A 13,746-nucleotide genomic window follows, 5' to 3' on the forward strand; every position below is an offset into this window, starting at 1 on the left:
TAAGAGTTTTATTCATAAGTAAAACAAAGCAACATAAACCCAAATAATTAACTCCATAAAAAATGAAAAGTTGTAAAGGAAAATCACAATTAATAGTTGTCTTGCTATGAATATTATTATTCAGGATTGCACATTGCTGAATCTAATCTGACCAGACCACAAGACACCTGTCCTGAGGGAACAGAAGGATTCTGGGAAAGACCCATGTGTAACTGAGGTGAGAGCAGGTAAGAAGAGAACTCGTATTTATTCATGTTTAAAAGCACATTACCAGCATATTATTTAAAGGAGTTGCAAACAAAACACCAAAGGTTGTGATCAACACATGCCCTGAATGGAATGGAAAGTTGGAAACAATTCATCCTCACCTTAGGAAGCTCAGGTGGCGTCCCTGCTGGTGTCAAAGAACGACTGCTTGCATCAGAAGCACAGTCAGATATTTCCACCACACTTTCACGGTCTTCAAATTCATCACATTCATAAGCATCTTCCCTCTCACTGTCAATCTCCCAGTCAATAACCTGCAGGTCGTCTAAAAATAGTTTTAAAATATTCTTAAATTGTATTAAATCTATTTATCCTCAGTAGTTTTAAAAGATCCATGTTGTTCAACAATTTAAAAATATATTAAAAGGCAGAAGAAAGTACATTCCTACTTTTATCCATAAGCATCCCATTTCTCCCACCACTGACTGCCACCTCAATTCTCAATTTCCATTCGTTGCTTTTCTGTTCGTCTGGAGTTTCCTCAGCATTACTGTTGATATGAAGGAAGCTTTAGTATCTCGATAGAAGATCAAGCCAGAAACAACATTCCCTGACGCCAAAGCCTAATCCAGAGCAAGGCCCTAACTCTCCTCAGTTCTGTGAGGGTTAGACAGGTGCGGAAGCTGCAGAAGGAAAGTTTAAAGCTGGCAGAGACTGGTTTGCGACGCTTAAGGAAAGAAGTCACTTCCATGACAGAAAAGTACAAGGTGAAACAGTGAGTACAGATGTAAAAGCCTCACCCAGTCATCCAGGGATCAGGCAAAGAGAATTCATGATTGTGGTTACACTAAACAACAGATTTTCAACTCAGGTGAAATAACCTGCTACTGGAAGAAGATGCCAACTAGGATTTTCATCAGTTCAGTTCAATCACTCAGTCGTGTCAGACTCTTTGCGATTCCGTGGACTGGAGCATACCAGGCCTCCCTGTCCATCACCAACTCCCAGAGTTTACTCAAACTCATGCCCATTGAGTCGGTGATGCCATCCAACCATCTCATCCTGTGTAGTTCCTTTCTTCTCCTGCCTTCGATCTTTCCAAGCATCAGGGTCTTTTCAAATGAGTCAGTTCTTCGCATCAGGAGGCCAAAGTATTGAAGTTTCAGCTTCAGCATTAGTCCTTCTGATGAATATTCAGGATTGATTTCTTTTAGGATGGACTGGTTGGATCTCCTTGCAGTCCACGGGACTTTCAAGAGTCTTCTGCAACACCACAGTTCAAAAGCATCAATTCTCTGGCATTCAGCTTTCTTTATAGTCCAACTCTCACATCCATACATGACTACTGGAAGAACCATAGCCTTGACTATATGAACCTTTGTTGGCAAAGTAATGTCTCTGCTTTTTAATATGCTGTCTAGGTTGGTCATAACTTTTCTTCCAAGGAGCAAGCATCTTTTAATTTTATGACTTCAGTCACCATCTGCAGTGATTTTGGAGCCTAGAAAAATAAAGTCTGTCACTGTTTCCACTGTTTCCCCATCTATTTCCCATGAAGTAATGAGACAAGATTCCATGATCTTAGTTTTCTGAAGTTGAGCTTTAAGCCAACTTTTTCATTCTCTTCTTTCACTTTCATCAAGAAGCTCTTTGGTTCTTCTTTGTTTTCTGCCATAAGAGTGGTGTCATCTGCATATCTGAGGTTATTGATATTTCTCCCGGAAATCTTGATTCCAGCTTGTGCTTCCTCCAGCCCAGCATTTCTCATGATGTATTCTGAATATAAGTTAAATAAGCAGGGTGACAATATACAGCCTTGACATACTCCTTTCCCAACATGGAACTAGTCTGTTGTTCCATGTACATTTCTAACTGTTGCTTCCTGACCTGCAATCAGATTTCTCAGGAGGCAGGTCAGGTGATCTGGTATTCCCATCTCTTTAAGAATTTTCCACAGTTTGTTGTGATCCACACAGTCAAAGGCTTTGGCATAGTCAATAAAGCAGAAGCAGATGTTGTTCTGGAACTCTCTTGCTTTTCTGATGATCCAACAAGTGTTGGCAATTTGATCTTTCGTAGATATCCAGTGTTCTTGCCTGAAGAATCTCAGAGGAGGCGGAGTTTGGTGGGCTGCCATCTATGGGGCCACACAGAGTCAGAGATGGCTGAAGTGACAGCAGCAGCAGCAGATGAGCAGAAATCAGTGCTTGGCTGCAAAGCTACAAAGGACAGGCTGACTGCCTTGTCAGGGGCTAACGTAGCTGGTGGCCTGAAGGTGAGCCAGCGTTCAACTACCATTCTGAAAATCCTAGGGTGCTTAAGAATCTAATGCTAAGTCTACTCTGCCTGTGCTCCAGTGACAGCACAACAAAGTCTGGACGACAGCACAACTGTTTACGACACAGGTTGCTAAGTACTGTAAGCCCATTGTTGAGACCTACTCCTCCGAAAAAAGATTCCCCTCAAAATATTAATATTCACTGACAATATACCTGGGCAGCCAAGAGTTCTGATGAAGATGTTGTACAACAGAATGAATGTTGTTTTCATGCCTCAACATCCACTCTGCAGCCCATGCATGAAGGAATAATTTCAACCTTCTGGCCTTATGATTTAAGAAGTTCATTCCACAAGGCTACAGCTGCCGTCGACAGTGATTCTCTGATAGATCTGGGCAAAGTCCACTGAAAACTTTCTGGAGAGGAGTCAGCAGCCTAGATGCCAGTAAGGACATTCATGATTCATGCAAGGGAAGAGGTCAAAACACCCACAGTGACAGGAGTGAGGAAGAAGTGAATTTGGAGCCTCACAGACAACTGTGAGGGGTTCAAGACGTCATGGGAGCAAGGGGCTGCAGGTGTGGTAGAAACAGCAAGAGAACTAGAAGTGGAGCCTGTAGATGTGACTGAACTGCTCAAATCTCAGGATGAAATTCTAACAGGCGAGGAGGTGCTTCTCGTGAATGAGGAAAGAAAGTAGTTTCTTGAGATGGAATTGACTCCTCGTGAAGAGGCTGTGAAGACTGTTGAATATGACATAAACCTAGCTGATAAAGCAGCAGCAAAGTCTGAGAGGACTGACTCCAATCCTGAAAGAAGTTCTCCTGTGGGTAAAATGTTACCGAGCAGCAATGCATGCTTCAGAGGAATTGTTTATGAAAGGAACACTCCATTGATGTTGCAAATCTCACTGTGGCCTTATTTTAAGAAACTGCCACACCAACCCCAACCTTCACTTGAGTAGCCATCAACACTGAAGTAAGAACCTCCAGCAGCAAAAATATAAGACTTGCTGAATGAAGGCTCAGATGATAGAAGTTTTAAGCAATAAAGTGTTTTTAAATTAGGGTGTGTCTATCATTTTTTTAGACATAATACTAGTGCACACTTAATAGACTATAGTAGTATAAAAACATACTTGTATATGCACTGGGAAACAAAAAAGTTCATGTAACTTGTTTCACTGCAACATTCACTTTACTGTGTTGGTCTGGAGCCAAACCCAAATATCTCCAACTGGCTTTGATCAATTTTAACATGTTCAAGTCTAAATTGTCAACTGTAAAAAGAATCCTGGTAATACCTATCTCTGAGGGAGTTATTGTGAGAATTATTATGAGAAAATGTTTCTAAAAGGTTGGGATTCAGTAATATCAAAATCATGCTAAGTATTAGAAGAGAAGTATATGTTATTTGCATTATTAAAATACAATCTATAATAGAAACTAAATTTCTTTAAAAAATTATCAATTTACCTTCACTGGCCCCATCTTCTGGACATAAAATGTTGCTGTTACAACACCTGCCTGTTTTAGAATGATGTCCATTATCTCTTTGTGATTTAAAAATGGTTTTGTCTTCATCTGACAGATCACTTCCACTAGAACTCCACGTTATAGCTGCAAGCCCACTGGTACTCTTAGAGGTGGTAGGTTCTACAAAGAAAAAAAAATATAAAAAATGGCCAATTGATTATGGTTATTGATCACTATGAGGTTTAATACATGCTACTTTGCCAAAGGCACAAATATACAAAATTCTGTTGATGGTGAAAACAATGTCTTATTTCAAATCTTTCCAACTAAAGGTCTACGTGCAACCTGGCTAAATTAAATCCAAACTACAAGAAGAAAAAAATAAAATCAAAGTTATAAAAGACAAGGAAAATGACTGGAGCACAAATGAAAACTCAAAAAATAACCCTGAAATAATTACAAAACTATAACTTTGCAGAATATTTCATCAAGCCTTAAGGGTAAAAAAGTACGAAAAAACCACAAAAATCAATAATTATCTACAAAATGAATGCTTCTGTGTGCTTCCTTTACCAAATCATACTAGGAGCCCTGGTAACAGCAGTTTGCTTAAAATGCTTAACAGCGAACTTTTAAATTTAATTAACCTTATTTTCAGATAATAGTTGGTTCACATACACTTGTCAGAAATAACAAGAGAGCCCTTGTATGCTTCAAGCAGCTGCTCCAAGGGTAACATTCTGCAAACTACAGTACAACATCACAGCCAGAATGCTGACAGTGATGCTGTCAAAACAGAGAACAACTCCATCACTGTGGGGATATCTTGCACTGCCTTTTCAAAGCCATTAACAGAGCTCGACTCCCCACCTCAATTCCTATTCCCTAGCAATCACAAAGCAATTTTGCACTTCTCTAATTTTGTCATTTCAAGAATAACATACAAATGAGATCACCTACATCACCTTTTATCACTGGCTTTTTGAGCTTAGCGTAAATACCTGGACATTCACCAGGCTGTTGTGTGTACCAACAGTCACTTCCTTTTTTTTTTTTTTTTTTTTTAAATTACTGAGTACTGTTCTGTGGTGTGGATGAAGAACAACATGTTTAATCAGTTACCCCTTGAAGGGCATCTGGGATGTTTTCAGTTTGGGGCTATGACGAATGAAGCCACTATGAACACTGTGTACAGGATTTCATGTGATTGTGATTTTCATTCTCCAGGATGTCTAAGGGTATGATTGTTGGACTGTATGGTAATTGCACAGGAAGCCTTATAAGGAACTGCCCAACTGTTTTCCAGAGCGGCCGTGCCATTCTACAGTCCCACAGCCCTGTGAGGGTGATACAAGTTCTCCACATCACCAGCACATGGCGTGCTCACTATTTTTATGTTGTCCATTCTACAGACAGGAAATCTAGCAGGAATGGGGCGTCTTTATTGCAGTGGAACCAAAGTTCAACAGAAAACCTTACTGATATTAATCGGAAAAGAATAGATATCTAATAAAAATCAATTTTCCTATTCACATTGAGTGGATATGAGTTATAATGCTAAAACCAAGGAAAAACCCTTAACCACATTTCAATACACTATAAGAGATTAGATATTACAACTGAAGTTTTACAGATGAGGAAACAGTATCAGAAGTTAAATGACTTCATTAAATACATATTTATATAACAGCTTTGATACAGGGAACCTTGAGGAAACTAAAAAAAAGAAGAAAATTCCTGCCCTCAAGGAATGCAACATTAATTAGCTATGAAAAGAAAAATCAAATACTTTATTAGAGATATGTCACAGTATATTAAGGATAGCACAAAAAAAGTGAATGTTCCACTTTATATTGATCAGGAAAGGAAGATTCACTGACAAATGGTGTCCAGAAAAATCAAAACAAAGTCACAAAGACATGAAATAACAGTAAACATTTACTGAACACTTACTTTGTGCCATGAACATCTGGAATTACTAAAGCTGTCTATCCTTTAAAACATAAAATTAAACATAAACTATTCAGAATAACCAAAGAACGCATATTGATTTAAAGAGCTAATAAAACTAAGCTGTGTACTTAATTACAAAAGTCATTATCAATCTTTTTCATTATTATGCATCTGGAAAAGTAATTCAAAAGGGAAAAGTGGAATGGTCTATATATACACTGAATGTGTGAGTCGGCCCAAAACTCACACATTGCAGCCTTATCCTGTGTGATGGCCTCTTCAGGAGGTAATCAGGTCATAAGGGTGAAGACCTCAGGAATGCAATTAGCACCCTGTAAAGTGAAGAGGAACTAAAGAGCCTCTTGATGAAAGTGAAAGAGAAGAGTGAAAAAGCTGGCTTAAAACTGAACATTCAAAAAAACTAAGATCACAGCATCTGGTCCCATCACTTCCTGGCAAGCAGAAGGGGAAAAAGTGGAAGCAGTGACAGATTTTGTTTTCTTGGGCTCTAAAATCACTGATAACAGTGACAGCAGTCATGAAATTAAAAGACACTTACTCCTCAGAAGAAAAGCTATGACAAACCTAGACAACGTACTAAAAAGCAGAGATAACACTCTGCTGACAGAGTCAGTATAGTCAAAGCTATGGTTTTCCAGGAGTCAGATACAGATATGAGAGCTGAACCATAAAGAAGGCTGAGCACTGAAGAATTAATGGTTTTGAACTGTAGTTCTGGAGAAGACTCTTGAGAGTCCCGTGGGTTGCAAAGAGATCAAACCAGTCGATCCTGAAAGAAATCAACCCTGAATATTCCTTGGAAGGACTGAAGCTGAAGCTCCAATACTCTGGCCACCTGATGAGAAGAACCAATCACTGGAAAAGACCCTGATGCTGGGAAGATTGAGGGCAGAAGGAGAAGGGGGCAATAGAGGCTGAGATGGTTGGACGGCATCACTGACTCAATGGACATGACTTTGAGCAAACTCTGGGAGATAATGAAGGACAAGGAAGCCTGGCGTGCTGCAGTCCATGGGGTCACAAAGAACTGGTCACGACTCGGCAAATGAACAACAAACCCACTGATATGTTAAATTCTAACCCCAGCATCTCAGAACGTAATCTTATTTGGGGATTGGGTCTTTAGGTAATCAAATTAAAGTGAGAAGTTAGTGTGGGCCCCCATCTATTATGACAGCTCTCCTTAAATAAAGGAGAAATCTGGACACCTAAACACACATGCAGAGAGGGAAGACCTAGAAAAGAGATACTTGGAAAAGAAACAGCCACCTACAAGTCAAGGAAAGAAGCCAGGAGTACATTTCCTGGAAGGAACCAATCCTGCCAATATCTCACTTTGGAATTCTACCCTCCAGAACTGTGAGAGAGAAAGTTTCTGTTGTTCAAAACATCCTATCTATAGCACTTCATTATGGCAGGCTTGGCCTTATTCTAACCTGAGTCACTCAGGACAGAAAGATGAGCAAGAGAGGAGGGTCTGCCCTGAAAAAATCTATGGTCCAACAGGGAGAAAGACACATCGACAAATAACAACTTAAAAATTTACTGATGCCTTTCAAGGAGATTTCTGACCTCAACAAAAAACAGGCTCTGAGAACATATTCCGCAGAATATTTCAAGAAAAATAAAATACACACTATTTTTTTTTACATAGTTTCATTTGCTTAGGAAACACATTTTTTTCACATTTTTTAAAAAGTTCTTCTTTTTAAAGAAAGGGCTTCCCTGGTAGCTCAGACGGTAAAGCGTCTGCCTACAATGCAGGAGACCCAGGTTCGATCCCTGGGTCGGGAAGATCCCCTGGAGGAAATGGCAACCCACTCCAATATTCTTGCCTGGAAAATCCCATGGACTGAGGATCCTGGTAGGCTACAGTCCATGGGATCACAGAGTCGGACATGACTGAGTGACTTCACTTCACTTTAAAGAAAATCACTATTTACAAAGGTTCCAGCCTATTTTTATTTCAATTTTATCTTCTTCCACATTCCACAAACCTTCTGGCAAGATCCTTTGCCGGCAAGTAAAGGATCACGTCTCTCACCCTTTCTCTTCTCCTCCATCTCCTCCCCCTTCCTTCTCTGGTTCTCAGTACCTTACAGGTAAGGAAATAGAGACATGGAGACAAGGAAATGGAGTCTCCCCCTTTTATGCACACTTTGCTAAATTATGTTCCCCCACTTTTGCTTCCCTGTTCTCAAAAAAATACTACTTCCACATCCTAGAAATTTTGTTAACAACCTATCTTAAATTAAACTAACACTTTTAAAGTTACTATTTTTAAAATAAACCAGTTTCAAGGAATGCCTTGAGTTCCCTTTTCCATCAGTTTCTATTTTCGAGGTTTTGGTAAATTATTAATAACACTTTCTTCTCTTAACAAGCTGCTTATGCTGTAAACAAATTAACTATACATGGATATAAGCTCTTCCAATCTATCACAACATATTGGTCATTCAACAGAAAAGAAAGTATAACAGAGTAGGTTTTAGGTTGAATATATACTGGTATGGAAAACCATCTCAAAAGATGCTTTTGAAATTAAATACAAGGTAGCAGCTTATTTAATACTTCTCGGTCCAAGTTAAATTTGGTATATACCTGCAGAAAAAGGTATAACCAACAGTGCGTAAAAGAAAGGAAGAGTTGACCCTTGAAGAACCCAGGCATGAACTGCACAGGTCTACTTACACACAGAAATTTTTTAGTGTACTACTACAGTCCTACACAACCCAGAGTAGGTTGAATCTGCTGATGCAGAATTGCAAATAGGGCTGATTGTGAAGTTAGCTCCAGGCGAATTTCTGACTGTGTGGAGGGTCAGCACCACAGCCCCCTATACCAGTCATTCAAGGGACAACTATACTATTTATTTTCTCCATACTTCATATTATGACAGCTTAGAAATTAGACTTAAATTGATCTTTGAAAATCACTACATTTGGCATTAATAATAGTAAAATTTAAATTCTGTAGCACCATCAGAAGATTACAGTATTACTTTATTATACAGTATTTTATGAATCAAAAAAATTAGGAGAATTTTATTTTTCAATTGCATAAAAGGAATCCCCTTAAAATAATAATACAGCTTAAAGTGTTAAATCTCTTATTCACAGAAAGTTTTTCACTCGGCAGGACGCTGAGCAGGCTCTCGCCTCTGCCTTCAAACATAACAGCAACTGCTGCAGCTCTCACCACCGTTCAGTCCCTAAGTCATGTCCAACTCTGCGACCCCACAGACAGCAGCACGCCAGACTCCTCTGCCCTCTGCTATCTTCTGGAGTTTGCTCAAACTCATGTCCATTGAGTCAGTGATGCCATCCAACCATCTCATCCTCTGCCACCCCCTTCTCCTCCTGCCCTCAATCTTTCCCAGCATCAGTCCCATTTCCAATCAATCAGCTCTTCGCACAAAGTGACCATATTACTGGAGCTTCAGCTTCAGCATCAGATCTTCCAATGAATATTCAGGGTTGATTTCCTTTAGGATTGACTGATATGATCTCCTACTAAGTGTTAAGGTTTGAACGGGGATTTTTTTTTTTTTAATTCACAACAACCCAGTGAGATACACAATTCTGAGACCTATTTTCCAGATGCAGAAACTGAAACAAAGCATGCTTATTAGCTTGCTTTCTCAAGATCCGACAGTCAAAACACAGTCAGGACTTGGCACAGTCAAATGAGACCCCCAAAGTCTGGAGTCATGACCATTCCTGCCCACCCTCAGGGTGAGAAAGTGTAGCAGCAGAACCTGGGCCTCCCTGATAGTCACACCCCTTCTTCCTTACCAACAAAACCCCAGTTTTGTTGGAGCAGCAATACATATGTTTAAAAATCCTTAATTTCACTGATGTCTCTTTGGTGGAGGTGACACTGTGGAACAGATTCTGGCTAAAGGTAGAGGTCTGAGGGAGAGTACTCCTTCTCAGAGGAAAGTTCATCTGGAGAAAATCCTCCCAAGTCTACACTTTTCCTGAGAATTGGGCCTGCAGAATTCAGCTTCTACCTCATGACTGCAAAAACAGACCCTACACTAAGGCAGCAAAACTCAAAACGAGTCTGGCCCCCTGACCTTCTTGTGGCAGGAAATAAATTCAACCCATCCCTTCAAACACTTCAATACACTTTCCTATGATCCATAACTCCACGTCTTCCCTAACCATCACTAAGTAGTACAGTCCTTATTTACAAGTCATAATTTTATTTCTCAAATCAGATTCTTTTTAAAACCCTGCAGCCATGAATCTGAGCTTACCTATTGGGTTCTGTTGATAACAGTGAATTCAAAATACAAAAAAGTTTAGTAACTATCTATAGGAGGCATAAAAAATGGGGTAGATGGTGAAAAAGATGAGAGAGATACAAAAAACACCTTTTTACATTGTTTGGGTGTTTTTTTAAACCATGAATATATAGTTTTTCCAAATTATGTAAATGACTTTTTAAAAGAAAACAAATAAATCAAAGGAGGATATATTAGCCTTTTATCTTTCCTGCCAAGAAATCAACAAATATTACCTTTCTTGGGTCGACAGGATAATTCAAGGTGTTTTTCTGTAGTAGTCTTCTTTTCAGCTGTTAATGACTTCAGGCAGATAATGGTAACAGTAATAATAATAATTAAAATGATGTAGTAATTCATGTGACAAGGGCTAAAAACCAACAACATAAAATGTTCAAGAACTTACACTACGCCCCTTTAACATATTCATCTATTTTCCTTTATTTACCAACAAGTATTCCCAAAGCACATACTTATAATTGCATTTTTATATTTTTCCAGAATCTAAACAGAGGGCTGTCTTTAATTTAGAGTTGATAATAGTGGTGAGCACTCCTTCTTATGGTGAGCACTTCAAAGTTACCACATAAACCAAAGTCAACCAGAATCCCCCAGTGCCATCAGGTTCTGACACAAAAGCACGTCATTAAATAGACTTCTTTCAAAGGTAGGATGCTCAACAGTGTCATCTTCTGAGACTATTTCCAGTATGCATCCCTACTTACAAAGTACAAAGTTCTACATGACAGAAAGAGGTGAATACTACTATACCACAATCGTAGGGAATTCAAGGATGAGGAAAAACAAGTAACACATCAACTACAGTGTTCTGAAAGAAAATAAGGAAAGGAATTCCAAAGAAATATAAGTACAGTGGCATGAACTCCGAGGAAGCTAGGATTTGTCGCTCAGTGTTCAGGGAAGGCAGCATCATGACTTTACCGGAGTGCCGGGACTCTTCAGAAATCCTTCTCCACACCTGAGCCATGATTCAGATAAGGAAGCCAAGGCCCCTGCAGTCTGGAGCCCTGCTTGTCTGCACGGTAAGGGACTCTCTCCTGGAAAGGATGGGTACTCTGCATTCCGATTTCTTTTTCTCTGTAGAAACAGTTTTCAAAGAAAAAAATAAGGAAATCAATTTCATTAAATATACACTAACGAATGGTATTGTGGAGCAAGCCCAGCAATGGCATCAGTGAGGACACAGTTTTTATTTCATTTTCAAGGAGAATTTCCATTTTAGTGTCTTTTTAGAGAACAGTATTTCTCCAGTCTCCAGGGACTTAGCTCCTTACATGGGCTTTGGTGGAGGCTGTGGGGCAACACCCGCAGGACTACTTCAGGGTGTTCGGTCCTTCTGGGCTTCCCGAGAATGACCCTGACCACCTTGCTGTGAGTGAAACGGCTCACGCAGTAAGGTAGTTTCACACACAGTTCGCGAAGCACACAGGCATTGAAAACACTCGTTTCAGCAATGTCCGACGGCTTTGGCCTCTACTTTGTTCCAAATGATGAACTTCTTAATGGCCTTGTCCTTGGGCACGCACTGGACACAGCTGGTGCATGAACAGGCTGCACGTAGCCTCGGCCCTGCCTAGACACAAGACCATCATTTTTTCTTTCCGTGGTCATTTTGGAAGCAAGGAGGAGAGAGAGAACTGGCAGTTTTCAAATGTCTCTCAACCTCCACAGAGAGAAGAGTCAGAAGACGGCAAAACTAAAAGGGCTTGGACAACACAACTAGACTAGAAACTCTAAAATACAAGTGGATGAGGACAAACCATGAACCCTCCAAAGTCCTGCACGGTGTTCCATTTGACAGGAAAGAGCCAAGAGAAGCAAGAAAACAGAGGACCAAGCACAGAGGCGCTGGTGTGCAGCAGGAAGGAGAGCAGCAGCTGGGAATGCGCCAGAAGTGGGAGGGCAAGGGCGCCACCCGAGAAGACCCAAGGGAACCAAGGAGCTTGTGTCCAAAAACGGGGACAACACTGATTTCTTTCCTCAAGCTATTTAGTTTTTTTTAATGTCTATGACAAACAATGGAGAAGGAAATGGCAAACCACTGTGATATTCTTGTCTGGAGAAGTCCATGGACAGAGGAGCCTGGCAGGCTACAGTCCATGAGGTCACAAAGAGTCAGACACAACTGAATGACTAACACAATACATGACAAACATTCACGGTATAAGTTCTTTAATTTGCATTTTATTTTAAGGAAAACTTTAGATTTGCACTAGGAATTAAATTAAGGTAACCTATTAGAAGCTGATCACCTTATCAGAAATAAAACCCCTCATAAAATAACACTGCAGTTTTAAAAAATAAACTAAGATTAAAATACACCATTAAAACTTCCTTAATTAGGAAGAAGGGAACAAATTCATAAAAAATAAATTCAGCCATAACATAGGTGGCATTTTAATACTTAAGAGGTCTAAGCATGCTTCCTCTTACGTAGAAATTCCTGTGGTGGGGAGAACTGCAAGCAGAAGAGACATCGACCCTCAGGAAGGTGCCACCTCCACCAGAGTGCAGTTATCTGGAGAGGTTCACTGAGTTATCTAGAACAGTAAGGAAACTTGGAAACATCATTTGGTCTATTCAGTTCTTGGTCTATATATATACATATATTTTTAACTCCAGAATATCTCTTTAATACAATAAATCGGTCCAGGTCAGCTCCTCAGTAAAGTGGGTGATACGAGGGATGGGACAGGGAAGGACAGCACGAGCCTGAAATACCTTGAGCCAGAGAGTAAGAAACTGCTCGAGGAATAATGAGAGCATGCAAGAAAGACACAGGGGCTTGCATGAAGGGGCTCTCACGGCCAAATGTGGGACATTCCAGCATCAAGTAATGACAGTAAAGGATTATAACCAACTGATCAAAGTAAGAATGTAAGTCTACAATGACATAAACAAATAAATGACAGATTTCGAATATCATCAATGAATGCTAAAACTAGTGGGTGAAAGTTTGAGGATGAAGGGAATATATATATGGTCACAGAACATCTCCCCAGAAGTTACTTACTAATTCCAAAGCGAAAAACAGTAACTTTACAGTGGAGAAATCTTTCAGACACCATCTTAATCAAGTCATGAATGTTGATGTACACCATCGCCAAGTGCTTCTTGATATAAGCCAACCTCCGCAGTATTACTACCAAAGACAAACAACCTAAGTCTCAACACGGAAAATACCAGACAAACCTAAATCAACTGGGCTGCACACCTCAACAATGACGAAGCCAAAAAACACAGAGAAAATCTGAGGAACTAACCCAGATTAATGTAGGGCTACAGATGAAAAGAAAACATGTGATCCTGTGCTGGATCCTGAACCAGGAAAACATCATTATTAGGCAACTGATCTGAGAACATGGACATGAGTTTGGGTAAACTCTGGGAGTTGGTGATGGACAGGGAGGCCTGGTGCGCTGCGGTTCATGGGGTCACAAAGAGTCGGACACGACTGAGCGACTGAACTGAACTGATCTGAGAACTGGAACAAGCAGACAGA

General features: G+C 40.0%; 1 protein-coding gene, 1 non-coding gene and 1 pseudogene across 7 annotated transcripts in view; 1 reads left to right on the forward strand and 2 right to left on the reverse strand.

Annotated features, from left to right (window-relative positions):
* SPIDR (scaffold protein involved in DNA repair) overlaps positions 1–13,746 on the reverse strand; it is a 265,133-nt gene that overhangs the window by 219,402 nt on the left and 31,985 nt on the right. For 4 of the 6 annotated variants that reach the window (XM_070477068.1, XM_070477066.1, XM_070477065.1 and 1 more), the window contains exons 2-5: positions 11,166–11,321; positions 10,460–10,526; positions 3,962–4,141; positions 369–532 (exon numbers count right to left, since the gene is read on the reverse strand). In XM_070477068.1, the coding sequence (XP_070333169.1) occupies positions 369–532; positions 3,962–4,141; positions 10,460–10,526; positions 11,166–11,321 (567 nt within the window). Of the gene's footprint in view, positions 1–368; positions 533–3,961; positions 4,142–10,459; positions 10,527–11,165; positions 11,322–13,746 lie in introns of those variants that run through there. The other 2 variants (XM_070477067.1, XM_070477069.1) reach the window with 2 other exon arrangements.
* Positions 7,658–7,729, forward strand: TRNAC-ACA (transfer RNA cysteine (anticodon ACA)). Its single transcript has one exon. It is a non-coding gene; the product is annotated as a tRNA-Cys (tRNA).
* LOC110142989 (small ribosomal subunit protein eS26 pseudogene) lies at positions 11,515–11,855 on the reverse strand (annotated as a pseudogene).

This window comes from Odocoileus virginianus, chromosome 15 (assembly GCF_023699985.2).
Source record: "Odocoileus virginianus isolate 20LAN1187 ecotype Illinois chromosome 15, Ovbor_1.2, whole genome shotgun sequence".
In the NCBI taxonomy this organism is placed as follows: domain Eukaryota; kingdom Metazoa; phylum Chordata; class Mammalia; order Artiodactyla; family Cervidae; genus Odocoileus; species Odocoileus virginianus.